General features: G+C 42.4%; 1 protein-coding gene across 2 annotated transcripts in view; it reads right to left on the bottom strand.

Annotated features, from left to right (window-relative positions):
* Nucleotides 1–5,482: 5,482 nt before the first annotated feature.
* dlc1 (DLC1 Rho GTPase activating protein) overlaps nucleotides 5,483–26,102 on the bottom strand; it is a 79,201-nt gene continuing 58,581 nt past the window's right edge. The window contains exons 5-17 of one of the 2 annotated variants that reach the window (XM_014996549.2): nucleotides 23,842–23,913; nucleotides 22,203–22,284; nucleotides 20,786–20,849; nucleotides 16,519–18,179; nucleotides 15,855–16,034; nucleotides 13,814–13,973; nucleotides 12,715–12,922; nucleotides 12,094–12,310; nucleotides 10,737–10,851; nucleotides 9,131–9,346; nucleotides 8,032–8,249; nucleotides 7,728–7,901; nucleotides 5,483–7,205 (exon numbers count right to left, since the gene is read on the bottom strand). In XM_014996549.2, coding sequence (XP_014852035.2) covers nucleotides 7,106–7,205; nucleotides 7,728–7,901; nucleotides 8,032–8,249; nucleotides 9,131–9,346; nucleotides 10,737–10,851; nucleotides 12,094–12,310; nucleotides 12,715–12,922; nucleotides 13,814–13,973; nucleotides 15,855–16,034; nucleotides 16,519–18,179; nucleotides 20,786–20,849; nucleotides 22,203–22,284; nucleotides 23,842–23,913 — 3,467 coding nt within the window. In that variant the 3' untranslated portion in view covers nucleotides 5,483–7,105. Of the gene's footprint in view, nucleotides 7,902–8,031; nucleotides 8,250–9,130; nucleotides 9,347–10,736; nucleotides 10,852–12,093; nucleotides 12,311–12,714; nucleotides 12,923–13,813; nucleotides 13,974–15,854; nucleotides 16,035–16,518; nucleotides 18,180–20,785; nucleotides 20,850–22,202; nucleotides 22,285–23,841; nucleotides 23,914–26,102 lie in introns of both variants that reach the window. The other variant, XM_088004358.1, reaches the window with a different exon arrangement.

The raw sequence follows: 26,102 nt of genomic DNA, 5'->3' as shown, positions 1-26,102 counted from the left end.
ACCCTGAATGGTTAACTGAAGGGCGCACAATCCTGATCCAGAAGGATCCCTCAAAGGGTTCAGTCCCATCCAACTATCGGCCAATAACCTGTCTCTCTACAACATGGAAGCTCATGTCAGGCATCATAGCGGCTAAGATAAGCGGACACATGGATAAATACATGAGCACGGCACAGAAGGGCATCGGCATAAATAGTAGAGGAGCCAAACACCAACTCCTTGTAGACCACACAGTCGCCCGAGACTGCAAAACCCGACACTTCTTGATTGATTACAAGAAAGCCTATGACTCAATGCCACACACCTGGATCATTGAATGCTTAGAGATGTACAACATCAATAGGACTCTAAGAGCCTTCATTGCAAACTCGATGGGGCTGTGGAAAACCACCCTTGAAGCTAACTGCAAACCACTTGCACAAGTGTCCATCAAATGTGGCATATACCAAGGAGATGCTCTGTCCCCACTGCTGTTCTGCATAGGCCTGAACCCCCTCAGCCAAATCATCAACAAGACTGGCTACGGATACCGACTTAAGAATGGGGCCACAATCAGTCACCTCCTCTACATGGATGACATCAAGCTGTACGCCAAGAGCGAGCGAGACATCGACTCACTGATCCACACCACCAGGATCTACAGCACTGACATTGGGATGTCATTCGGACTAGAGAAGTGTGGCCGGATGGTTACAAAGAGAGGGAAGGTCGTCCGCACAGAAGGGGTCTCACTCCCAGAGGGAACGATAGCAGACATAGAGCACAGCTACAAGTACCTGGGAATACCACAAGCAAATGGCAACCTCGATGAGGTCACAAGGAAAGGAGCCACAGCCAAATACCTCCAACGAATAAGGCAAGTCCTGAGAAGCCAGCTCAATGGCAAGAACAAGATCCGTGCAATAAACAGCTATGCCTTACCAGTAATCAGATACCCTGCCGGAATAATTAGCTGGCCAATGGAAGAGATGAAGGCCACGGATGTTAAGACTCGGAAGCTACTAACCATGCATGGAGGGTTCCACCCCAAATCCAGCACCCTGAGACTGTACACGAGCCGTAAGGAAGGAGGCAGAGGACTAGTGAGTGTGAGAGCCACTGTCCAGGATGAAACATCTAAGATCCATAAATACATCAAGGACAAAGCCTCAACGGACGATGTGCTCAGCGAATGTCTCAGGCAATGGGGAACAGAGGACGAGGTGCTGGAGGAACCATCATGGGAAGACAAGCCCCTACATGGGATGTACCACCGACAAATAACTGAAGTGGCTGATATCAGGAAATCCTACCAATGGCTGGAGAAAGCTGGACTCAAGGACAGCACGGAGGCCCTCATCCTGGCCGCCCAGGAACAGGCCCTAAACACCAGAGCAATAGAAGCTCAGATCTACCACACCAGACAAGACCCAAGGTGTAGGTTGTGCAAGGAGGCCTCTGAGACAGTCCAGCACATAACAGCAGGGTGCAAGATGCTGGCAGGGAAAGCGTACATGGAACGACATAACCAAGTGGCGGGCATAGTGTACAGGAACATCTGTGCCGAATATGGACTGGAAGCCCCGAGGTCAAAGTGGGGAACACCCCCAAAGGTGGTGGAGAATGACCGAGCTAAGATCCTGTGGGACTTCCAGATCCAGACAGACAAGATGGTAATGGCGAACCAACCGGACATTGTGGTGGTGGATAAAGAACAGAGGAAAGCCGTTGTGGTGGATGTAGCAATACCAAGTGACCACAACATCAGGAAAAAGGAGCATGAGAAACTGGAGAAATACCAGGGCCTCAGAGAGGAACTGGAGAAGGCCTGGAAGGTGAAGACCACAGTGGTGCCTGTGGTCATAGGGGCCCTCGGGGCAGTCACCCCCAAACTGGAGCAGTGGCTCAAACAGATCCCAGGAACAACATCAGACATCTCAGTCCAGAAATGTGCAGTTCTAGGCACAGCCAAGATACTGCGCAGAACCCTCAAGCTCCCAGGCCTCTGGTAGAGGACCCGAGCTCAGAGGATGAAAGAGACCACCCGCGGAGGGTGAGAAGGGAATTTTTTATATAAAGTAGTGGGATTCAATTTATTGAAGCTGTTTTTGCTTAGTGAAAAAAAGTACTTGGTACATTGGTAATTCATTGTAAACTTGGAGATGAGAAAAAAAGATATAGATGTGGTTACTTAACTCTTTAAAAAGGTGAGAGTTGATTTTATAAGAGTGATACATTTCAGCTCTCACTTCCACTTAGGTTTTGGGATCCATAAAAAACACAATTAACACTGAACATCTGATGTTTACTAAATTTTTTGCGGTGTGGTGAAGCATGAAGTCTGGACCATAAATAATATGGAGGGACACTGCCCTCTAGTGGTTTCCTGTTGCACTGCAGTAAACGTGTAATAGATGCTGCCTTCACTGAAATTAATCCTTCTGCGTCAAACCAAACCAAAAACTAGCAGCATAAAGAATAAAATATTCCTTAAATACAAGTGAATCTAACTGGGAATAAACCATTCCTAGGAACAAAACGACTGCTACATGCTACAAGATGGAAATGGCAGATATACAGCAAAGCTTGAACTTTCATATTTAAGTTCTTTAAGTTCTTTCTTTTTTCCAGAACAGACAGAGAAGTTTAGTCAGAGTTGATGGGAAGATGAATTGATCTAAACACAGGTTAGTTAATACTATTAAAAACCAATGTTCAGATCAAAGCACATTTGTTTTAGGATGGCCCAGTTGAAGTCCAGATCTTGAGCGTTTTTTTTTTGTTTTTTTTTTTTGTTTTTATCAATTAATGAAGATAATGTACATAAAATCACAAAAAAAAGCATATTTGTGGTTGCAACACAGTTTAGTATGAAAATGTGGTTCATGAGTAGTAATGATGAGTACTTATGAAGTACTAATTCCAAAGCTCTTACACTTTGAAATAGTGTAAAGTGAGCGAAATGTGCAGCAACCCCAGACCGAATTTACATGGTACAACCACGAGAGGGCAGCATGGAGCTGTAAAAACAAATCTAGATTGTGATTTGCCTGAAGCAACTCAACACAGAAGATTAATATTTCCTTCACTTCTATGTTTTTTTTAACTATTCAGGCAAAACAATACTTTTGTCAAAGAAAAGGAAGCTGTGATTCTGAGATAATAATGGAGGTGATCAAAACAAAATATCCCGCAGTGTTTCCTTCCATGCCAACTCTACTCATTCAAAATGTCTTTGTGGTTGTTTTTGTTTGTTTGTTTGCTTGTTTTTAAATAATGCTCTTTTACTTATGGTATAATAATTTTCTTCTCCAATACAATCTAAGTTAAGAAGTTGAACATGCTCCATCTTATATAAGCCAAACAGTGAACCGTTCCTTTTTTTTCCTGAGAATTATGAAGGTGGGATTATCGCTCTTTTGACAGTTTTATCTTGCAGAGAACAGACAGTCAGATCCATCTTCTTGAGCGGAGACACTTTTTGGGCAACCTTTGGAAATGTCTGAAACATCGAGCCATGACAAGGAATAATATGAGCAAACACCGTCACTAAACTTTCCTGTGTTGACTCTTAAAATATAGTCTTATCACAATGGCATACCGTTCCTGTTACCACAACAGTACTACAGGTCATCCATCACAATGTTTTACGCCACACTGGATATATAATACTTTTTCCTTCTGTATTTGCCATCTTTTGTTTTTTAGATTTCCATCTTTTTTTTAGATTTACAGTGCCATGAAAATGCAGTTGTGCTCTTAGAGATCGCTTCTCTTTTACTTTTTTGTTACTTGTCTGTCATGCTTTTAGATCATCAAACCAATATCAGATAATAAATACAAAGAAACTGTTTCAAAGGATCTAAAAATGTATCCAAATCAAAAAGTAGTAGCACAGCACATCATCAAATAAGTTTGAAAACCCTCCAAAAACAATTATGCAAAGGAAAGTGGTCCAAAATTTATCCTCAGTGATTTTAAAGAATTTATTATTGCAAATGCTTAAAGGCAGTTGTTGCTTTAGGAGTCAATCAGATTAGTGAGCCAGGTTGGTATGGATTGCTTTATTCCCTTAATAAATAAAATCATGAACCTTTGTTATGCGTCTACTTAGTTCATTCTGATTGATGTTAAAATTGATTTAACGAGCTATAACATTTTAAGTATGACGAAAAGAATAAAACAAATTTATTTGTTACAGGGCTTTGGGGGAGTGGTGCTTTATTACAGCTGACAGCTGATCTGAAAATGGTGTTCAACTTATTACAAGAAATGACGATTGGAGGATACTTGTAATGGTCCAGATAGGAGTTTAAAAAAGAAAAAGCACCGGCTAAGAATGTACACATCCATATGCATTTATCAATGTGGGAAACGTTCTGCGACAGATTCTCAAACAGCAGTGCGGGAACGCAGCCCTGGCGCTGACTCCTGGCTTATCTGGAGCTGCGTAATCTCTGCGAGGTGTTTGGGCCGCTCAGGGTCGAAAAACACGTACACAACCCCAAAAGGAAAACATGCCAGTCTGAGGGAGAACAGTTCTCCCTGGAGAAGTTTACGTTATTCAAAAAGGGAATAAAATTAAACCTGATGAACGTTATTATGGTGGCTGCGACTACTTATGCAAGACGCTTACTTACGATAATATTGAAAATTACACGGCGCTGACTCAGGCGATTTTCTGAATAAATGGCTGCCTCATAATAATCAATCCCAGAAAATCCCTCAAACTTTAGAGGAATGATGTTTTTTTTTTTTTCTTGAACTGTGTTTTGTTTGGCAGTGTAGCAATCAGAATTATCAGCAGTGCAGAACCGATGCTTTTCTAATGTCCTGTAAACATTTAGCCGTTACATCGCAGTCACGATGTGGGCGACTTGGGGGGGTGCAGTAGTCATATTGCGATCGGAAGGCAGTAGGTATAACTCCAGCTTTCTCCTGCTGAGAGCAAGGAACGGGCAGTTTTCGAAATGGGTAAATTCCCCTCTGGTGTGTAAGGTATGTTGAATAAGCATTTCCAGGTTTAAGGAGCGTAAGGTCTACAATGTCTGGGTAAGATCAAATTTCCTGATATATTGTAGCACTTTCCCAAGTGGTTAAGTCAAACAACTCAAAATTGGCAAAAAGGTCCCTCCTCTCACACAGTTAGAGCCCCTCTTGCTTTTGCCACATGACTGCCTGGCCTCTTATTAAGCTTCTCCGCTACAGTACAGCAGACCCCACAGCGTTCTGATAGCAGAAACTTATGTAAGAATAATAATTAGTAGTGAGATCACTATCCTCCTGGCCTCTCTAGTCCTGTCACAGATTTACTGGTGTGGAATGGAGTCAAGTCACTTGAGATTTACGGAGTTAAGGGTCAGCGAGAGGGAAAAGCTGCAGTTGGAACAAGCTGTGGTTTAAATGAGTGACTGGAGAATATTGGACGGTAAAAAACAAGCCAATGGGGGAAAAAATGAAAAATACAAATTCTCTGTGGAAAAGAAAACAGCCAACAAAGGCATTATTTTAATACATTTAATAGTGCACTTTAATTAACCTGTACAGAAATAATATTAATAATAAAAAAGATAAAACACATTTCTGTAGCACAAAGCTTACCATGTACAATAAAATAACATAAAATGATACAAAAACACACATATTTGAGGTATAAATATATTTGCTTTAAATTAACTGTCATTGTCATGCGTTATTTGGCAGAGACACTGTTACAGGTACAAACTGGTAGGATATAAACAAAGGGCTTAGTGAATTAATTACACACTGAGCACGAACAGCTTGGACAGTCTCCTATGGAAGAGTGTCGGTGCTGGAAGGAGTTACGTGGGCACAAATCTCTATAATTACTTTTTAAACACAGCGAGACAATAGAGTGAAAGACGCTTACGCAAATAGATTTTTATCCTTCTTGTGAAAAAGACACATTCAGTCTCCGCTCTTTACAGTAAAACCTGTAAAATCCCCACCTTTATAAAAGGACATTTTCTCTCTCTCTCTCTCTCTCTCTCTGTCTCTCTCGTCTTTCGTGTAGCTGGAGGTTTCAGTTGCAGTGAGTTGTGTCTTCTGTTCTCTTGTGCATGAAGAAAGTGGAACATGTATAGTTTTCAATATATTCCTAATAGGATAGAATTGCAAACAACAAATAATAAAAAGAAAAGAATGTGAACTGTGCTGTTTTTGAGACTAAAACAAACATTGATGCCTTCTAGGATGAGCTTTAGCTTCTTTCTTTATTTGGTCCATTAAATCTGTTTTTCTTTTATTTTTTATCTTTCTGCCGTTCTCTTTAAAGTCACTGACGAACTAACTTTTGGCACCCGCACGGAGACTAAACCCGCCTCGTGAATCTTCACAAACAAAGATCAGCTTCCACATAAAACCCATGACTCACTCAAATCCTTCTGGAGGGGATTGCAGCGACTTTTATCTGTCAGTAGATGGGATCCCGGCTGATCGGTCCTTTCATTCTGGTGAGCCAGCCACCGGTCCTCCTCCTCCTCTACCTGCAAGCACTAAAACCCTGCGTGCAGTCGCCCACCTGTCATCCCACCGTATCCTGTCTTTTGTTTCCACTCAGCCTGTGGATTTTGCATCTTTCCTCACCCACACATTCATTCATCAGCTCTTAATAACATCTACAGGTCCTCCTGTGCTTCGCTGTAACAGAGAAGTTGGTCAGAGGCGACGTGCGGCGGACGGCCACGTCAGCTTTTTCTGACCGGAATACTTTATATGTACTTGCTTTCCTCTGACTGTAAACCAACGCGACAAAATACGCACTTAGCATTTGTTGCTTTGCACCCACCCGCACACACGAGCTCATGCATACCTTGAGTCTTCTTCGCTTCTCAGAAGCCGTATTCATCCCTTTAGATAAAGTCAAAACCACACATTCCGAATCAACAAAACAAAACGTCTCCAGGATGAGACACGGCTGTGTGCGAGTCCTCTCAGCAGTCCCAACAAGACCAGTTTAGTCAGTCTGTTTTGACTCTGGGGAAAATGAGTCCTTGAATATGGGCTCCATACTTTGTCTTTTTCACTGTGAACATGACGACGACTTGCCTCCATCCAAAGTTGCAGTCCCAAGAATTTGTCGTGGTCTGAATTGCACGCTGCCTGTTTATTTATCCGTGGAAACGGTGAAGGAGTCTCTTATTCGCGCCACCTCAGCAGCACACAGCTGTCCGTGGAGTTTATTGTACCACTCTGGGAAACGGCCCCTAAAAAAGAAGAAAGAGATTCAGCGTTAGGATGACGCAGCTCTATGAAAATGCTGGCGTATTTAGTGACTGGCTTGCTTTAGTCAGCGTTGCACCGATCAGGTTTCTACAGGCTGATATCAAGTTTTGGGTTTCATTAAAGGTCTGACCTGATGAGTCCATTTCTAAGATTCTGATTTTTTCCCAATAGATTATGACAAAGAAAACATGAACACTATTGTTCATAATCTTTGATTGGGGTTTAGTTTTAAATGCGTAAAACAGTGAAAGCATTTTAAGATTATTTATGCACCAAAGCCAGTATCCCCAAATCTTATCTAATTTTTTTTTTACTGAATTCAGAAAGCACATGTTGGTAATTTTTTGTTTTTGGACTAAAAATGGAAGGAGATTTTAATTTTGATGCATTTAATGACTGAGGATTTTTTTTTTCCCCCAGTGTTTGATTCAGCCGATTCTGATCTCATACTGATTGGTGCATCTCCAGCTATGATCACCCTGGGTTCTGTGTAAGCCACTAACCTGAGGTCAGTTCTGGAAATGTGTGTGAGTCTGGATTTGTTGGTTCCACAGGGTTCTATGTAGTAGCGTGAAGTGAGCACGTTGGCGCGGACACCCACCACTGGCACCCCTTCGTGGTCCACAGACGTAGAAACAAGTGCACACGCACCTTTTGGTAGGTCCGTGATCCATGTTCTGACAGTGATAATCAAAATATTTAGCATTAACTTTGAACTAAAGCGGAGAAATTTAAAATAAATAAATAAATCAAACAAACAAACAAAAAAAAACAAGAAAGCGTGAGGTGAGAAGAAAACGAGTCTACCTTAGCAGCAGGTGGTCTCTGGTGGGATGCGGCGCCATGGCGTTCCGAACATACTGGTAGATCTCCGTCCGCTCATCCAGCGTCTCCACTACTCTGCTTTCCAGTAGATCCTCGTCCCAGTGACCCTGCTCTCGCAGCACTCGGGTCAGAACATCATCGGGACTCGCCGGAATCTCTACGGTGACTTTCCAGAGCCTCAGTGGAAATCCGTCGTGAACCTGCAGGACAGAACAAAAAAAACGACAGGCAACGTTACACAAACATTCCTTGGAACTTCTGAGATAAACAGAAACATATTCATCAGTTTAAATTATTGTCCTCTTATAGCCACAATCTACTAAATATGTTATTTTGTATTTTATGTGTTTTTTATGTGGTCAGTGGTCTCCATTTTCTTTTAAAATTAAAAATCCAAAAAGTGTTTGGAGGATATACCAAGAGTGAAAAGGAATACGTATAAATGGACACCACATTTTGAAAACCCTGGATCATTTTCCTTTCACTTCTCCCTTTTGTGCTACTTTGAGTTGGTCAATCGCAAAAAGCCTCTTCAAAACAAATTCAAGTTTGTGGTTCAGAATAAAACTCCAACTTAAATTTTACAGAACACTCCTGCTGTATTTGAAAATGAACTCATTATGGTCCCGTCAGCCGCTTTGTTCTCCCATCTGTCGGTAAAACATGGCCGCTGTGCCGCTGCGACGCCGCTGCGACTTTCACACAGGAGAAAAGATAACTCCCTCCAAATCTTTAAGCACGTTCAGCACAGGAAATGTAGGCCTGGGAGAATGGAGAAGTTGTGTTTGTGTGTGTTGCGAGATGAAGCTGATGTCATTCTGGGAGAGAGTCCAGAGCAGAAGGGATGGGAGCGCGAAGCCAAGAGCGCAGCCGTTTTCACACGGATGCCTTTCTAGACAGGAAACCCTAACTGCTGTTTTTCCACTCACTATTTAAAAAACGCGAGTCGAACATGAAGATGACAGGAAACGGAGATGGCAGCTTGTTGACATACCACAGACAGACTAACCCATATTTCCTTTTTTTTTTTTTTTTTTCCAATGAATTTCATCAGCTGGGAATTTACTTGAGGTGAACTTACCTTCCTGCAGGCCAGCTCTGCGTGCTCAGGCGTGGAGCAGCTGTCATAACCTTTGAACTTGTCTTTTGCCTCCTTCAGAAGCAGGTCCAGGCTGTCCTGGAGACAGGCTCTGTAGCCCCCCTGCCCGGCCTCTTCACCAGCCAGCTCCTCGAAGCGCTGCGGCAGCAGAGCCTGCTCCAGGTACGAGTTTCTGCAGCGGTTCATCTCTTCTGGGATCTGGAAGGAAGAATCCAGCAGATGGAAGGTCAGGGCGTTACAAACCGTGAGGTAGCAATAAATGCTGCTTCACCAATCTTTTTTTCTTCGTACGAAAAAAAAAAAAAAAGGTTTTACAGCAGTTTTATCTGGTTTTACAGATTTGGAAAAAAAGTGATTAGCTTAAACTCTCTAAGGTCTCTCTTATCACAACTATCTCCCTGGTTTATCAGAAACTATTAAGTTCTCCTTGGACATGGATGAATCATTAAAGCGGGATTTGATTAATTTATATTTCTAGGCTTCTGCAGCTCATTTTTTGTTGTTTATTTCTTTCCTCCTCAAATTGAATCTTGACAACGTATATGTCCAAGATCCTCTGAAAGACTAGCTCAGGTCGAGATAAATATATGTTAATTTCATCCCTGCTTCCTCCTGAGGAAATGCAAATCTAATCAAATATCATTTAAGGGCTCTATTGGGTTTACTCACTGGATATGAGCACAATGGGAGGGCAGGAAGTTTGTCCACAATCTAATCAAGGTTTAAATGACGGTAATAAGTCAAAGTGTGTTCCCCTTTAGATTTTACATGTCTGAGGCGAAGCTGCAAGACAGAGCAGGTTTCAAAAAAGAAAAAAAAAAGAAAAAGAAAAAGTTGCCCTGATAGGTTTTGCTGATTATTTAGTACACCTTGTAGAGGGAACACACAGTGCTCACTGGTATGTGCTGTACAAATAATTGTGTAAGGATAAACTGAAGACAAAGTAAATTGTGCAGGATGGAGTCAGTCGGAGACATTTGTCACAGTGCTGCTTGCACAACATTCGTGAGAATTGCAAAGACGAGTTATATAAGTGGCAGTGTGTTTACATGACAAATGCATGGACAAAAAGCACGTGACAACGACTCAATCAGCAACTCAGGGTCAAGTCGCACATAAGCCGTAAAAACAAAGACTTTGGATCTGACGTAGACTTGCAGTCTAGAGACTCAGGACTTGAGTTGGATTCGCTTTCTAAAAACTAAAAACTTTTTTTTTTTCTTTCAATAGTTGCTAAGCTGGCAGCAAAAAAAAAAAAAGTTTAAAATAAAAACAAAACGTTATGTTTGTATCATTGATAAATTCATTTTAATACCATAATAGCAGCCAAAATTAACTAAAGAATAAAAAAATGAAAAGGTTTTGGGAAAGATAAACCTGTAAAATATTTTCATGTTAAAAATCAGGGCATGCAAAACAGTGACTAGTTAGGTCAATGCTAATAAAGTTAATAAAGATTGGAGAAAAACACTTCATAGTTCTCTGGGAAGTGATGAGGCGGAGTGAGGTGGAACTGAAATCAAAACAACTTTATGCTTCAATCTACCGTAAAGAGCAAGTTTATTTCCTACTGCGTTTGCGAACTGACCCTGAAAAGCTTCCTGCACTCCTGGATCATGTGTGCCAGTCCATGCGTGGCAGCCAGGTTCTCATTCAGGTCCCTCTGGTCAGGTTTTCCCAGCATCTGCTTCCGGTTCATCACCCTGTCACAAGCCAAAAGAGAAAGAGAGAAGATGTATTCATGATGACAGAGTGGAAACAAAGGGTCAAACGGTACAGAGCCGATGAACCCCTCGCAAACAATTCCTATATGTGGAACAATGTCTGTCTAAGTCGGCTAAGATGTAACCTTTTCTGTTTCCTTCCATCTCTGCCCTCCATCTACAACATCCTACTCTTTTGTTTCCCTGGAGTGACCTCTTCCTGTTTTTGAAATATCCAGGATGCTTCATGTTATGTAATATAAAAAGGGGAAAAAAGAGACAGATAATGTCAATCACAATCAACAAGCTCCCTACCAACGTCCACACAACTATCAAGAGAGTCGAAGATGAGTCTGTTGAGGTATTTAATCTCAGTTTGTTATTCTAGCTGCAAAACAGCAGACAGGAGGAGGCCTGAAAAGGTCACTGGAGTGTCTTTCACCAGTGTAACACAGGATTTGCATCAGATGCATCAGCTGCATGTACAGTATTTATAGTAACAATCTTTCCATTAGTGGACCTCAAGGTAAATGTAGAGAGGCACTCATCAGGCTTTTCTAGCATTTTTTTTTAGCTTTCTTTAAGGTTCAGTCTTTTTTTTTTTCAGAAAAACAATAACTCATTGATGGTAGATAGATGTCTTATTCTGCATAAAAATGAAAGAATTTCAAAATTATTCTCATTCATGCCTGAAAGCATGCACCCTAAACTCTGCCTGATTTTTATTAATATAAAGCAAAGTTTATCCAAGGGCGCCACGCCGGTTTTGGGTTTTATAGATGAAAAAAGATGGAATAAGTTGGTTTAAGAAAAAAAAGTACAAAACTCTTTTTTATGCGTTAGACCTACCAATCACTGATCAAAGCTGATAACTGGCCGATTCTGACATGTGGATGATTAATTGGTGCATCTCTACGGAAATGAGACCACAGCATGATAAAGCACAACTTTTTATGTGGTTTGTCACTTTCATTGTTGGTACCCTAGTTCCCCACCCCCACCTCTTTCTTCTTCTCTGTCCTTTGTCTCTTTGTAATTGTCGTGGCTTGTCCAATTTTCTGCCTGAACCAGATACTGCCTTTTGTGCATTTAACACACAAAAGGCAGCAAATTCCTCCCATATACTGCGCAATGGGAGGAATAACGGATTTTCATCCTTTTAGAGATTAAATCCTAATAACAGATCAGATTTTTAAACTGACTGGTTAGTTTTTCTATTCCAGACTGCTCGCACTCGCACACCTGGGAGAGGAGCTCTCTTTGCGGCGGAGAGTGTTGAGGTGGAAGAGCGACGGCGCCAGACACACGGCCAGGTTGGTGGGCGTCATCTGGTTCTCTGCCACGCTCGCCGTCACGTCGCAGAGCAGGCACAGCAGGGTGCGCAGCGCCTCCCGGTTCTCATCCGGCAGCAGCAGCACGGCTGCGCGGGTCGCCTGAAGACGGAGCTCCTTGGGCATGTCTGCGGGGAGGAAGAGAAGGCGGCGTTTGTCATGGCTGCTTGTTAATACAATTATCCGCCGTCATGCAGCATCATGTCATCTTTTTATGCAGAAATTGGTTAATCCAATAAGGATATTGTGTAAGGAGCCACTTCGTCGGCAGAGTACGAGTAATGGCCGGGGCCTGAAATTGGTGTGTTACGCAAGACACAGGATGTTCATAATACATCTTTTTTTGGAGAGGACTCCGTCGACTTGATCTTTTTTGAAACACTTTGTGAAACGGTAGGGATTAAACATTATAGGATCCTCATGCTACACAGAATTATACACAAGGTGATAAGTATCTACAGAAGCAAAGAAAAACATTATTATGCGAGGTAAAGCTGCCTTTGTGGGGCTTCGTCTCTTTTTGTTTCCTTACATTGATAAATCTGCAGGAAGGTCTCAGACAGCTTGCTTGTCAGCAGCGGTTCAGGCAAATCTCTGAAATACTGCTTCAGCATGTCGGCGACGTCATAGGCCGACTGGCCCTCGTAGTTGACCCCTCCGCCATCTGCACCACTGGCCTCGTTCATTTGGCGAAGAGCTTGTATGCGAGATTTAACTCCAGATTTCCTGAAAAGGCCAACCTGGGAGGAAAACGGAGGAACGTCATACATTCAGCAAATATCTTGAAAAGATACCCCCACCCCTCTTCCTGGTTGCACTCGAGTTTCTTTAAGGGTGCAGGAGCAAACAGGGCTGAACTCACAACTGTGCTAGACTGAAGCTTGATATAACATGAAAAAAATATGAAGACGTTCAAAAAGTAAGAAAATACAAAGAAACACTGACGTCCAAATTCCTCACCCGCTGTGGTAAGAGTAAATGTTTTCCCAATGATCCATGCTTCACATCTTTTGAATCAATAATTTGTTTTTGGAAAGAAAAAAGAACATTCTTGACTCATCCACACATTAAGGGCTTACAGTTAATTGGAGTTACATCATAACAGGGATTGTTGACTGTACTTGAACGAAGCTCCCATGACACCCAGTGTGCATTCTTGTACAACACACTGTGTAGGACCTCATCAGAGGCCTTTTTTGGGCCGTACGACGAAGCGCTTGGGGAGGAAAATGGGGACTAAACATCTAGGCAGAATATTTTCCACCAGCGTTCACCATCTCTGAACAGAGGCGCCTTGTCCTATTTGAGAAGAAAGCAATCCTTCTTCTCTCTATTTTTGTGCTGCTTTACCAGCTATTTTCTCCACATACGCCCATTCTGTACGTATGAATGCACAGACACGCTTTGCTAAGGGAAACGAAACAGCATTCACAGTGCCTTGCTAAAGTTATCATACCCCTTGAACTTGTTCACATTTCGTAACATTACACAAGATTACGGATGCTTTTTCAAGTCACCATATGTTTGGGGTGTAAGAATGGAAGTTTGATTGACCAGACGTGTAGGAACAAACATGTGGTACAATTTGTGCTAATCTGTTTACATGTGACCATCTGGGCAATTAGAATTACCTGGTCAAGACACTGATTGCGTAAATAGCGCATGGCCTGCTGAATTCCCTGAGGAAGTGGCTGGCCGGTTCGCTGGACGATGACTTGGAGCGGCACACCGAACACGTTCCGGTCTTTGTAGTCCCGCACTTTGATTCGCTTCATAAACTTTGGCACAGCCCTGCAACACAAACACACAAAAGAAAAGAATGTAGCTGTAATCTTCAAGTAGGTCATATTTTTGCTTGAGACTTGAGGTAAAAGTCCCCCACCAGAAAAAAAAAAAAAAAAAAAAAAATCTAAATCAGAAAACTAATCTGATTTCTACGGAAATAAACTAAAAAGCATGCCTGTTTAATGTAATATCTACAGGGTGCCTGTAGATATTTGTCGCCAGGGAAACAAGGCGAGGACAAACCAAATACAAAAGATGGGATTTGAAGCGAGACACCACGAATTTACTGCGGACAATTTTTAGCACCTGTTAATTTCTTTGGATGTTCACTGACATGGCCACTGTTGGCCAACACGACAAAAACCACAAAAGCTGCTGTCACCACCATCCCGTTTCACACAAACCTGCCCACAGATTTATAGATTTTTTTCTGTATGGGTGTGAGTGTGTTTAGCAGAGTGCCTCTGTTGCATGACTTGGTACAAATGCGTCTTTGTAAGAGCAGCTCACAAGACTCTGGAGTACTTCTGAGAACCCCAGTTTGGGAAAAACGAAGAAAAAGAAGCATTTTATGATCATGGATGGAATTCTGAATATGTACAAGGGACCAACAATCAGACTCTGTCTTTCAGAAAGACCGTGATCTGTCATATGACTGTCAAGATGCCTTCTGTTTTCAGAGCAAGAAAGGCGCTGAACGAGAGAAAAACATGAGAAAAAATATTCTATTTGCTATTAGTTGATCAGAAAACTTGAAAACTACCCCAAGTCCATTTGGACACATTGTAAGGGCCCCACGGAATCTACTGCTTTTCTGTTAAGACTTACTGGGAATTTATCGGTTGACTGGGGCAGCTTGATTTTCAGATCCAACAGTGACAAATACGCCTGTGACTAAATATACCACACTCTTCGGTGTGGATGTTGTTATTGGAAGAAACTAGAATTTAGCCATCTTCAATATCAGTGAACTGAAAAAAAAAGTTGAATAAGAACAGAGATTTATGAAGCTATTTAAAGAAAAAACAATATTTTTAAAGCTTTGCCATGTGACACTTTTAGGCTGTAAGGTGGCGAGAGAGCAAGTCGTTGGTAGATAGCAAGAAGGTTGAACATATTTTATTCTGAGCTTTCATCCTGTTTTGAAATTAGATAATCATTTTCTTTTGTTTTAAAATCCTTTTTTGACATTACACTTGTTAATAATACAAATAAGGACCTTTCATAGGAGAAGGGCAAGAGAAAAGTGTGTCGAATGCTGAGACTCTACTCAGTTTCAGTTTTGCATGAACTGAAGATGAAAAACCATTTACAAAATTGGTGTATCTGCAATTTTCTGTTATCTTTCAGGTTTATTATGACTTTCCAGAGCAAAACTTTAATTTGCATTATAGGTTGGAGCCTGGGGGAAAATCATAACCAGTTGTTACACATATTAAGGACGATGGGTGAGAGTGAATAGTTTTGAAATAAAGTGGCTCAGGCTGCTGGCTTAAAGGGTGTTTTTGAAATGATAAGTTAAGAAGGGGGCAGCTCTTTCGTGCCTTCAGCACAGCACCTTGCGTGTGAACAGCCATAATTGCACCGTTAAAAAGAAGACAATGTGCACCCCTTCCCAGCAATTATGAGCCTGGGAAAAGAATGTGAAACCCAACCTCTGTGGACAGCCGTCACAGTACCATACAACAACTTGCAGATGGACTGCACTGGGAGGCGGGTGGAACTGAAGGGTAGTGACTGGTTGAATGGATTATGTTTTGGGGCTTTGAGAGGGGGGGTGGGAGGTGGAGGGGTAATTTATAAGACCAAATGTGACCAGTTGCAGCCTAAGGGCAAACAACTTAAGACTTACTTTAAAGGGCATAAATTCTAAGTCCAACCACTCACCAACTGAAGCCATGCTTGTTTGTTGGAGTGTGCTTCTCCAGAAGAGCAGTGAGCTGCAGTAGAGAGAGTTTCTGCAGCAGATTCATCTGCAGCACAGACTGGCAGCTGATCTGGAGCTGAGCCGAGGCCAAGCTGGGGCGGTGGGAGTTCTGGAAGCTCGGCCAGCGGAGCTTCTGTGGTCTGGAGAAGAAGAGGAAGGCACAGATTGAGAACTCAGGAGGAGGAACGATGATTAACAGAAAGAGCAGTTAACCCCCTGGGACCTGTGTCATGCTTTCGTGTGTACAGGAATGCTAAAAACAACACAGAGTATCCAAATACTGTGTGTGGTCGAGTGATCTATGTAGGGATTACGAAGACGTATGCGTACAGCAATCAAGAGATTACCTAAAAGAAACCAAGAGTAATTCTGCTGGTAAATTCCTGAGAGTGTAGAAACAGTCTCCATGGAGACAAGGAGGCATTCCTGAGAACCTAGCACCATCATGTAAGAGGAGAAGTCTCAGCCTGTTCTTCTGTTTATCGCTTAGTGGCAAGTTCATTTAGAATATTCTTCACTTGTAGGTAACTTAGCGTTCATGAATGAAGACCAAATGCAGAGAAAACTGTTCTTTAATAGTCTTAAAGCCTGAGTAGGAGGAGAGTTTAACTTGTTTTTACTGACCTGCTGGTTCGAGTAAGAGACGCTCCCACGCCTGAATCTCTTCTCTCCCTCATCCCATCCTCGACGTCGCCCAAGGGGTTTCCTGTGCTGTCCTGGTCACTTCCATTCTCCGTCTCTTCCAGCCTGTTCTGCAGAGGTGAGGAGGGGCACGGCGATGCCGAGTCCAACGCAGAGTCGGAATCTCCCTCTTCCTCTTCATCCTCCTCTTCCTCCTCCTCCTCACCGGCCACAGCCTCTGACCAGGCATTGACGAAGCCGGTGACATGTTGGAGTACCTCCTCTAGTTTGTCCTCATCCTCTCCCTCCTCTTTTTCGGCGTAGGGGACGTTGTCGTAAAAGCTAAGCCGGCTGTCGATTGAACCTGAAGAGGCGCGACGCTGACGCCTGCTTTGCCGTCCCCTGAGGATCACTGAGTTCCCATTGTCGTTCCCATTGTTGTTGCGCAAACTCCCATCCTGCAGGGCTTTGGGGAAGGTTCCAGGCTTGTGGCCTTCAGGCAAATAGAAGAAGATCATGCCCCCTTCTTCATCCTCCTCCTCTTTCTCCTCCTCCTCCTCCTCATCTTCTTCTACTTCTTCTTCTTGTCTGCTTTTGTCTTGAGCACTGCAGTTATTCCTGCGGTTCTGCTCATTGATGGACATCCCTTCACTGGCCTGGCAGGGAATGGGCGGCGCTGATTTGGGCTGCGGCGGCTGACGACTCAGCTCTTGCTGGAGGAGGCTGAAGGGATCAAAGCCCTCCAGATACATTCCTCCTCTCTTGCTGGAACCTGCTGCAGTGCTGTGGCTGCGAGCCCGAGTCACCGGACTCGGTGTGCTCACTGCGCTGCCACTGCTGGCTTCAGACTGACTGCTCCCAGTGCTTCCAGTGCTCCCGTTGCTGGTCTGAGTGGAGTATGACACAGAGCGGTTCCGGTTGAGAGTCATGGTCTGAGCAGCACTGCAGTGGTGATTGAGGTTGATGCTTGAGATGTCCACGCAATTCAGCCTCCTCAGTTTGTCGTCGTCGAAGCCTTGTTTGATGACAGGGCCGCTGATTTCGATTTTCCCTCCGACTGCGCTCCCTTTCTTTTTTCTCTTGGAAGAGGTGCTGCTGCGTAGTCGCAAACTCTCCATCCTCTTGAGGAAGCTTTTAGCTCTTGAACGAGTGCTTTTGCCACCGTCACCTTCTCTATCAAGACTTCCTCCTACTGTTCCTGCTTTGACATCGAAGGTGAAGTGTCTGAGAGTCTCCAGGGGCGATGGTGGCAACCCATCAGACAGAGAATCCTCATTTTGACCTGCTGATCCCCCGGTGCCTGAGGATGAACACATGCTGGCTACTGAGCTAGCCCGTGTGGCACCAGCAGGTACCACTTCATTAATCGAGGCAGCACCATGGATCTTTTCCTCTCCTCTTCCTCCACTCCCACTGCTATGGATGGAACTGACTTCAGGCTGCTCACTGACGTCAGTCAGCACGCTCTCTGAACTGTTCCCTTCACATAGAGTCAGCTTACCCTTCTGGGGTACTTGGTCTTTAGGAAAGGCGGTTTGGACGGCATCCATTGGGAAACTGGAGAAAACCTCCAGCTCTTCCATCCGGGACCATCGCTTGCTGTCCCTCTGGAATGTCCAGCGGCCACTGATGGCACAAGGCTCATCCTCATCTGAGTCCTCACTCTGAATAGGAAGCGAAGGAGGGGACAAGAGAGGGAGGAAGCGGGAACATGGGAGGGGTAGGGAGAGCGGGAGGGAGAGGAATAGTTAGGAACATTTTCCACTTCTTTCACAACATTCCTCACTGCAATCCAGGAAACTCCTTGGAGTTATGAATCCTTTTTCCAGAATTGTTCTAATTTTAACCTACATGACATATAATTATATACAATAGCTGACAAATTCTGTCATAACACAGGATCCTTTACAAAATGTCAGAGGATTTATCAAAAGCCAGTGACATAATAAGGAAGCAAATTCGGACAAAATTACCTCAGTCTAAAGCTTAGAGTAAGCTCATTTCTCTCTCGTCTCCAGATTGATTGACAGACATATATACATTACACTATGAAGGCAGCTGCCTTTACTGAGCTCCAATTAATATAAAAGCACCAAGTCCAAAAAATTTAACCCCCCCAGTTTGGTTAATCTATCGCAGACCCTGAAGGGCATTCAGGAAATTCCATTATGACCCCCGTAGCTCGCAATGCAGCCAGCCAGACTGGGGTCACCACCCCCACCCAGTCGTCGTCAGACGGAGACGGACTTATCTACACTAATTCAAACTATAAAACACTAAAATATAGACAGATTTTGTCTTTTACAAAATTTTAAATAATGCTAGGTTTAAAAGCTCAAACTTAGCATTATTTTCAGCTTTGATGACCTCATGCACATCAATGTGTCTTAGGAAAATATACACCCTATTCAGGGATGTCACAGACCATGTATGGTAAGAGTGTTTGTTAACTTTACATTTAAATTTTACCAAACTAATGGATTAGCTGATTTTGAACTATTGTTGTGGTGTCTTCTTCATATAAAAACACCAAGAAAGTTGTCAACTAAGGGTTAAACATAAACAGCTTCCAGCGTTCAACCGAACATCAATTCAAAAATTGGGAACCAAATCATTCTTCTAACATTGGTCCAAAGTCAGGAAACATCTAAAGTAGGTATCCAAATATAAAATGGTACAATTCACCCTAACTATACATCTGTGAACAGTTAGGTTACACAATTTCAAATAATAATAATAATAAAAAAAATAAAAAAAAAAACATAATTGTGCTCGAGTCTCCAGTTATGCTAGCAAGCATGTGAGAAAACCGTCATGTTTCATTTGCTGCACACAAAAAGCACCAACCACTCTGCCGAGCTGAAGCCATTTGTCAAAGTTTTGCAGATATCTTATCCACAAACCCTGGAGCCACCGAAGTATCTGCTGGACCAGCGACCACTTTTGAAGTTGTAAAGTGAAAATTATTTATTTTCTCAATAATTCAACACAAGAAAAAAAAAACACCACAAAGAACGAGATCGAGAGACGGGGTGGTGATTCTGAAGGGACTGGGAATGCGAAGACATGAAGAGATCAATGCATTCCTAAGTATTCTGGGGAGGAGAGAGGGGGTCTCATAAGAGTAGAGGAGTCAAAGAGGTTATTTGCCTCTTTGACTCCTCTACCTCTGTTGACTCCTGAAATGAAAGGTGACACAGGGAGGGTCATCCTAATGAATACCACCACCCACCGAACAAGGATGTTACTATGCAGCCCTTCAGGCTGTGAGGGAGTTATGGTTGATTTGAAACTGGGTAATTACTGTCACAAAGTGTCACTGTCTCAGTCAAGACGTTTGAACTGAAAATTGTGTTATTCAAGACTGACCCTTTACAGATTTGACGCTACAAGCCATAAAATCTAGAGTGGAAAATATGTGGGTTGTCATCAATATCACAAGTTTGCAGTTCTCAAAAGACTCATAGGACAAGCGTCTTGCAAAAGTATTTATAAATCTTACTTTTTTTTTTCCTTCACATTTTTGACCGTAAACCAAAGACTTTTTAATTCATTTTGTTGGGATTTTACTTAACAGACTAACACTTATGTGTGCATAACTATGAAGAGAAAGGAAATTATAAAAATGTCAAATGTTTTACCAACAAAAATCTAAAATGTCTGGATCTGTTTCCTTTCCTCTGATACCACCAAATCCAGTACAAATCATTGCATTCATCTCACAGAGCACTCTTGTACCAATCACCCAAAAATATAAATATTAAATATATAAATATTTTGTGATTTTCAAAAATATGGTGCATTTTTAAATCTATCGAGACTTGGTTGTTTAGACAGACCAAAGGTAGCATTACATTACTAAGAGTAGCAAAAATGAGGCCATATAAAAAAGCTGCAGAGGTCAAAACCTCAGGCGAAGGAATTTGTTGAGTGTTGCAGAATTTTTTTATTTTTTTATTTTTTGGTGCTTGTTACGATGCCGAAGATATAAAAAAAAAATCGGCAAATCTCCCAAAAGTATGCAAGGGGGAGATACAGGTGAGTGCAACCCTTTGATGTTCCTCTCCCTCCCCCAAGGGTCCCTGCTATCTTGATGTATAAATACTCTCAGTATTTGCCTTTTTAAAGAGGAAACATAACTCCACCCGGTGTCCAGTGGTCGATCTGACAGTTGAGGTGGGGAAATTCAATTGTGTTTCTGAAGAAGTCGTCAGAAAGGTTGTTTTTCTTTTTAATGCGAGCAACTGCAAGTGTATGCATTTGCACTTACCCTCTTTCTTTGTGGAGAGATCTCCAGTCTCATTAGAGCGCACTTGTTGAGAGTGTTCAACCTCCTGCAAGTACAAACACATGTTCAAAATAAGCAGGCTTTAAGAGTTAAAGCTCCTTGACCTTCGCTAGAAAACAAAACTGCACCACAAGGAAAGGAGAAAGGAGGAAAAACTGAGCAAGTGGAAGAGCAAGACAACAGAGGAAGGTGGGGTGCCACCAGTCTGGCTAATGAGCTGCTGAAGGATAATCCCCTAGAACAACGGGAAGAGCTCGATAAGCAGTGAAATCTGCTAGAGTGGAGGAGAAAATGCGGGGAGGGGACAGAAAGCTTATCCCTGCTTCCACCTGGAGAAGGGAAGAAGGGTGGTGGGGTTGAGGTCCTCTCTCTTGTGAGCTCTTAGAGCATATCATGTAACAACAGAGAGATAAAGTGATGGCAACTGAAGGATAGCTATGAGGTAGAGGGTGGGGCTGAAAGCCTTCCAAGAGAAAAATAGCATCCAGATGTATAGATGGACACTTTCTGGAGTTGTAATTCGATTAAGTGACTAACTCTATTAAAGAACCATTACCCCACTCCAATGAGTTAATTAATACGACAGAGATAAAAGTTGTCTTTCACTGTGAATACCACTGCAACTGCCCAAACTGAATCCCAATCAGATAAAAATTCATGGCATGGATATACGTGAAATCTTAATTCAATCATAAGTGATGGTCAAATTTTAATGCTGGTTTTGGCATCTAAACCAATCCATGTTCAACAGCCTCGTTCCCATTGAAAAGCTGGAAGTAGAAGATCTAAAGTGTAAATATGGAGGAATCCCATAGAGAGCCGGAGATATCTGTGCAGAGCAGAGAGCACTGTATAACCTAACATTGTGTAAACTAATACAAACCACTTTCTATTCTGAACGCCATTGGAAGGCATGAAAAACACTTAGTAGATTGTTTAACAATATGTGAAAATTATATTTGCTGCCTTAAAAATGAGAGGATAGCGCTAACAAGAACATTACAGACAGAACACCAACAACAGGTACTTCAAGTTTAATTCAAGACTGTTAGACTGATAATTCCACAATTCCCTTTAACAAATCCTCAAATCAGGTCAGGGCACCCCTACGAGAAACTTTTACTACCACAATGATGTTGGCATTCTACAGATTGAGAACAATGCCAAATTCTAAGACTCTTTACATCACCCTCATATCCAGCAGGAGTAAAATATCTGTATGGTGTGAACATACAAAAGAAAAACACTGGGTATCTCATTCTTATCTCACACTTCCTTAATCTAATCAGAAACGTTCTAAGGCGAGTGTCCTTTTGAAGTTGTCTGCTTTAGATTTTTGCATCAGGGTCAAAACAACATACCATCAAAAGTAAAGGTTGGGTAGGAGTTGTTATCTCACCTGCAGAGAGCCTCAATAGCATCTCGATCAAGGAAGTCATGGTCTCTAGTGACTGACGATATGTCAATGGGAAACTGGGAATCTGAAAGAAACACAAGAGGCAGGGGTTAGGTTAGTGTTGGCATTTTGTGTTCCTGATTCAAACGGCGTGCTCAGATAAAACTAGAGTTACCATCCCAAAGACGCCCACCTGCTCAAACACCTAGCTACTCCCACATCCCCACTCAACCTTGATGAAAAGCTAAAAAAGGAAATGCCGTCTTAGCCGACCAAACAAACACAGCTGCAGCTTTCAGGCCATGCAGGCAGGGGGGATGTGGAGCTCAGGGGTGAAAGAACAGGGGACTGATTGAACAATGACAATAGGTACTCCATCGCTGCTACTTCCTTCTCTGCTCTCCTACAACAGGACTGCCTCTTCAGCTGAGCAGTATCTGGCTGAAGGGTTAGCATCATGCCTTAAAGCTAAAATAACTAAGATTTTTTTTTTGTTGTGGGGGCTGGGAGTGGGGGGATCATGACTGGAATGCTGAGGATGGAAGGACTCTGACGATGCTGAAGACGGAATGTGTTGACCGTAATAAGAATCTTGGATCTACACCCCTCGGGGCAACGATGCTAAGAAAATGCCAGACATTTAAGACCACAATCTTTAACCGACTAGAGCTGACTGAAGATGCTCTATCAGTCTGTTTATCTTTAGAGGGGCAATAGTCACGACAGCACAGATAATCGAGATCCATCTATAGATAATCCAGGCGGAAAATGACTCCTGCTTGATGAGCACTGCTATTCCCTGTTAAGTGAAGATGACAGCAAGATATGAGCTGAATGTACCCTGAAATCTACCCCTTTCTTCTGTTAATTAATGCATAAAGGGTTACCAACAGCTGCACAGAAACACAATAGCCATTCAACTCTAATAGGAAAACCTTTCACGGTTAGGTGGAAACTTGCAGCGACCCGCTGACAAGCGTAGCTTAACCCTTCTGTCATCATTCTGTAATTACATAAGGGCAAATGGCATGTTACATGAACTGTTAGATATACTTTGGTCAGCATGTATTTTAAAGCTCAAGCAGGGCCAGTGTTGGGGCACATGTTTCGCAGAGAAGTTTTGGTTTTCAACAGTAACTGTACGTAATATGTTGGAGATGTGGAGCAAACTTAATGTATGGATGGAATTCCTTCTTTTCACTGCTGCTAGGAAACACAGAGAAGGAATGTTACACTATGCAAAGTGTGTGTGCACGCATAGATGCATATGTGAATGCTGACCTTTTGTATTTAAAACAAAGAACATGTGGAAGGATGTGTGTGTGTGTGTGCGTGTGTGTGTGTGTGTGTGTGTGTATTTTGTACAGCACATGTGCTGTACAAAATAAAAGAAAACACTGAGCTAAGCATTGACTGGTTATCCCGATCAAGGAAGACCAAGGCTTACCAAAGCTGTGACTTTAAAACTTCTGCAATTTTAGGTCATACTTTTCCAGCACAACATTGAAAATGGTTTATTGAGATGCCAAAGAAAGAAGTAAAAGTACTGTGAATGAGAATATCTCTGAAATGTAATTTCATCCCTTGTAAAAATTCTTTACACATGCTCTGTGTGTTTGAAGTGTCCCATGGTGTTTGTTACCTTCATAAAGCTGGGCGTACTGTGGGAATCCTGCAGCTCGGAGCCAGGTGCAGGCCTCTTTGGCTTCGATTTCTACACAACAAAGACAGGAACGATAGAGAACCAATGTCACAATGTGGAAACCACTAAAAATAATAATAAAAAAATATACTGAAAATGATGAACTAACTCCAAATATTACTTGTGAAATGTGAGAAGCGAGAAACTGATGAGGTAGTTTTCATAGATTCTATGACCTTAGAAGCACTGGTTGAGCTGGACACCTTATTCCCAACAAGAAAACCCCTGTTGTAGAAAGACAACATTGACTTTTATCTAAACAATGTGAAAAAGTTTAAAAAGTGTAAGGTATAAAGATGTCTACAAAAGATGCCAGGAAGTAACTAAGTTTGTATGAAAATGTCTTACTGATCAAATAGGCAAACCAAGTCTAAATCTGAATCTCATAGGCCAGAATTTCATTTATAAAATAGAATCACATGCTAATGTTTAGCATTTGGTGTAATGTGCTACCAGGTGATGTGAACTCTCTGGCTTGTGATTATTCTCCTACTCAGTATCCCTTTACATGCTTCTAATGCTGGAGCTCAACGCTTCATTCAAAGAAATTGCACTAACACCCTCTCAAGTCTTTGTAATCAGGGACTCCTGAGGCTGAATTTGATCGAAGGAAGTCTGAAGGCACTTGGACCCTGGAATAATATCATACTATACAGCATGTTAGTTATAGTAGGAAATTGCAAAACCAGTTAAACAAATTTTTGCGGTGCCTCAAGATTTAAGCATGCCCTTGCAGAACGAAGGCGTAGTTGATCATGAAGACTTCCCTCTATTGGAAAACACAATTGTATGTATGAGATGTGTCAATTTTAGCAACCTGTACAGAGCATACCCAGCCTCTTCACCAATGACCACTGGAGATAGGCACCAGCCTCTACACAACCCTTCAAGGATAAGATGGTGTAGAGAATGAATCGATGGTAAATGGCCTGTACTTGTATCACGCTTTATCTAGTCCATAGGATTCCAGACGCTTTATACTAAATTCGGTCATTCACCCATTCATGCACACATTCACAAGCTGATGGTGGCATTCCACTATAGTTGCCAAAGTTGCCCTGGGGCAGTCTGGCAGAAATGAGGCTGCCATGCACCAGCGCCCTCTGGCCACCACTGGCAGGGAAGGCATGTGTGAAATGCTTCACCGAAATTCGCAACGACTTAGACAGACAGAGTGAGGTTTGAACCAGCAACCCACTGGTTACAGGACAAACTCCTGCACAGTCACCCTTATTCATAGAGACCTGTCATCTTTAACTCCCTTGCAACCATCTAACTTGTTCACAACACCGCCAGACAAACTCTTTCATAAGTGCCTTCAAAGGCAGGGTGTGACATTTGGACTTGCTTTGCTAAGTGTTGTGACTGAATGCAGAGGTTCTCAGCATGTCAGAGGATCCGCAGGGACAGTCTCCCAATTATGTGAGAAAGCCTTTTAGATGACATAAGCCAAATGGCCCTCAACACCCCAATCTGCTACAAATAAGCAAGCAGCTGGACGAGAAGGAAAAAAAAACAAAAAAACATGTCTTTCAAGGCCTTTGAATGCTGACTTTACAACATTGTCACTGTGGCAAAGGGATAGAGAGTGCAAATGTGGGACAAACTTAAGAAAATGTTTCAAAGCAATCCGACAGACAAAAGCAGGAAAAGAAAACTGCAGACCTGCAGATGAAAGTTGGACTGCTCTGTTTGCATTTAGACATTACAGTCATGCTGTCTCAACCAGTGTTGATTAATTATTCTTTCAATATTGTTGCCATGATAGTTCTTTTTTCTAATACTTTAAGAATGACAAAGAAAAGCATGCAGAAAACAGTGACCTGCTGAGATGATTACAGCACTCAGTTTAGTTTCTTGAAAATAAAAATAGGGAACCCACAAAAACCCTCTCAGACAGACAGAGAGGCCAGAGGACTCCTGTGAAAGGTCTAATCTACACGTTATGAAAGCATTTACATACCAACAACAAGCCTAGGCGGCAGATAAACTCTAGCAACAAGGTGTGACGCGACCAGAAAAAAAGTTCACCCCCTTTCACTGCGGAGGCAGGCTGCTTCAGGGGCAACATCAGATCAACTTCCACCAAAGTGACCAGTAAAAGACCTTTCTCTGTTTCCCACATGAAATTACACGTCTCAGAAAGAGTGTATCTTAGTGTGTGTGTGTGTGTGTGTGTGTGTGTGTTTCATTTTGTATTT

Source organism: Poecilia mexicana, unplaced genomic scaffold (genome assembly GCF_051168715.1).
Source record: "Poecilia mexicana isolate PSO_F unplaced genomic scaffold, ASM5116871v1 scaffold_1, whole genome shotgun sequence".
In the NCBI taxonomy this organism is placed as follows: Eukaryota; Metazoa; Chordata; class Actinopteri; order Cyprinodontiformes; family Poeciliidae; genus Poecilia; species Poecilia mexicana.
This window is presented reverse-complemented; position numbering and strand designations above follow the sequence as displayed.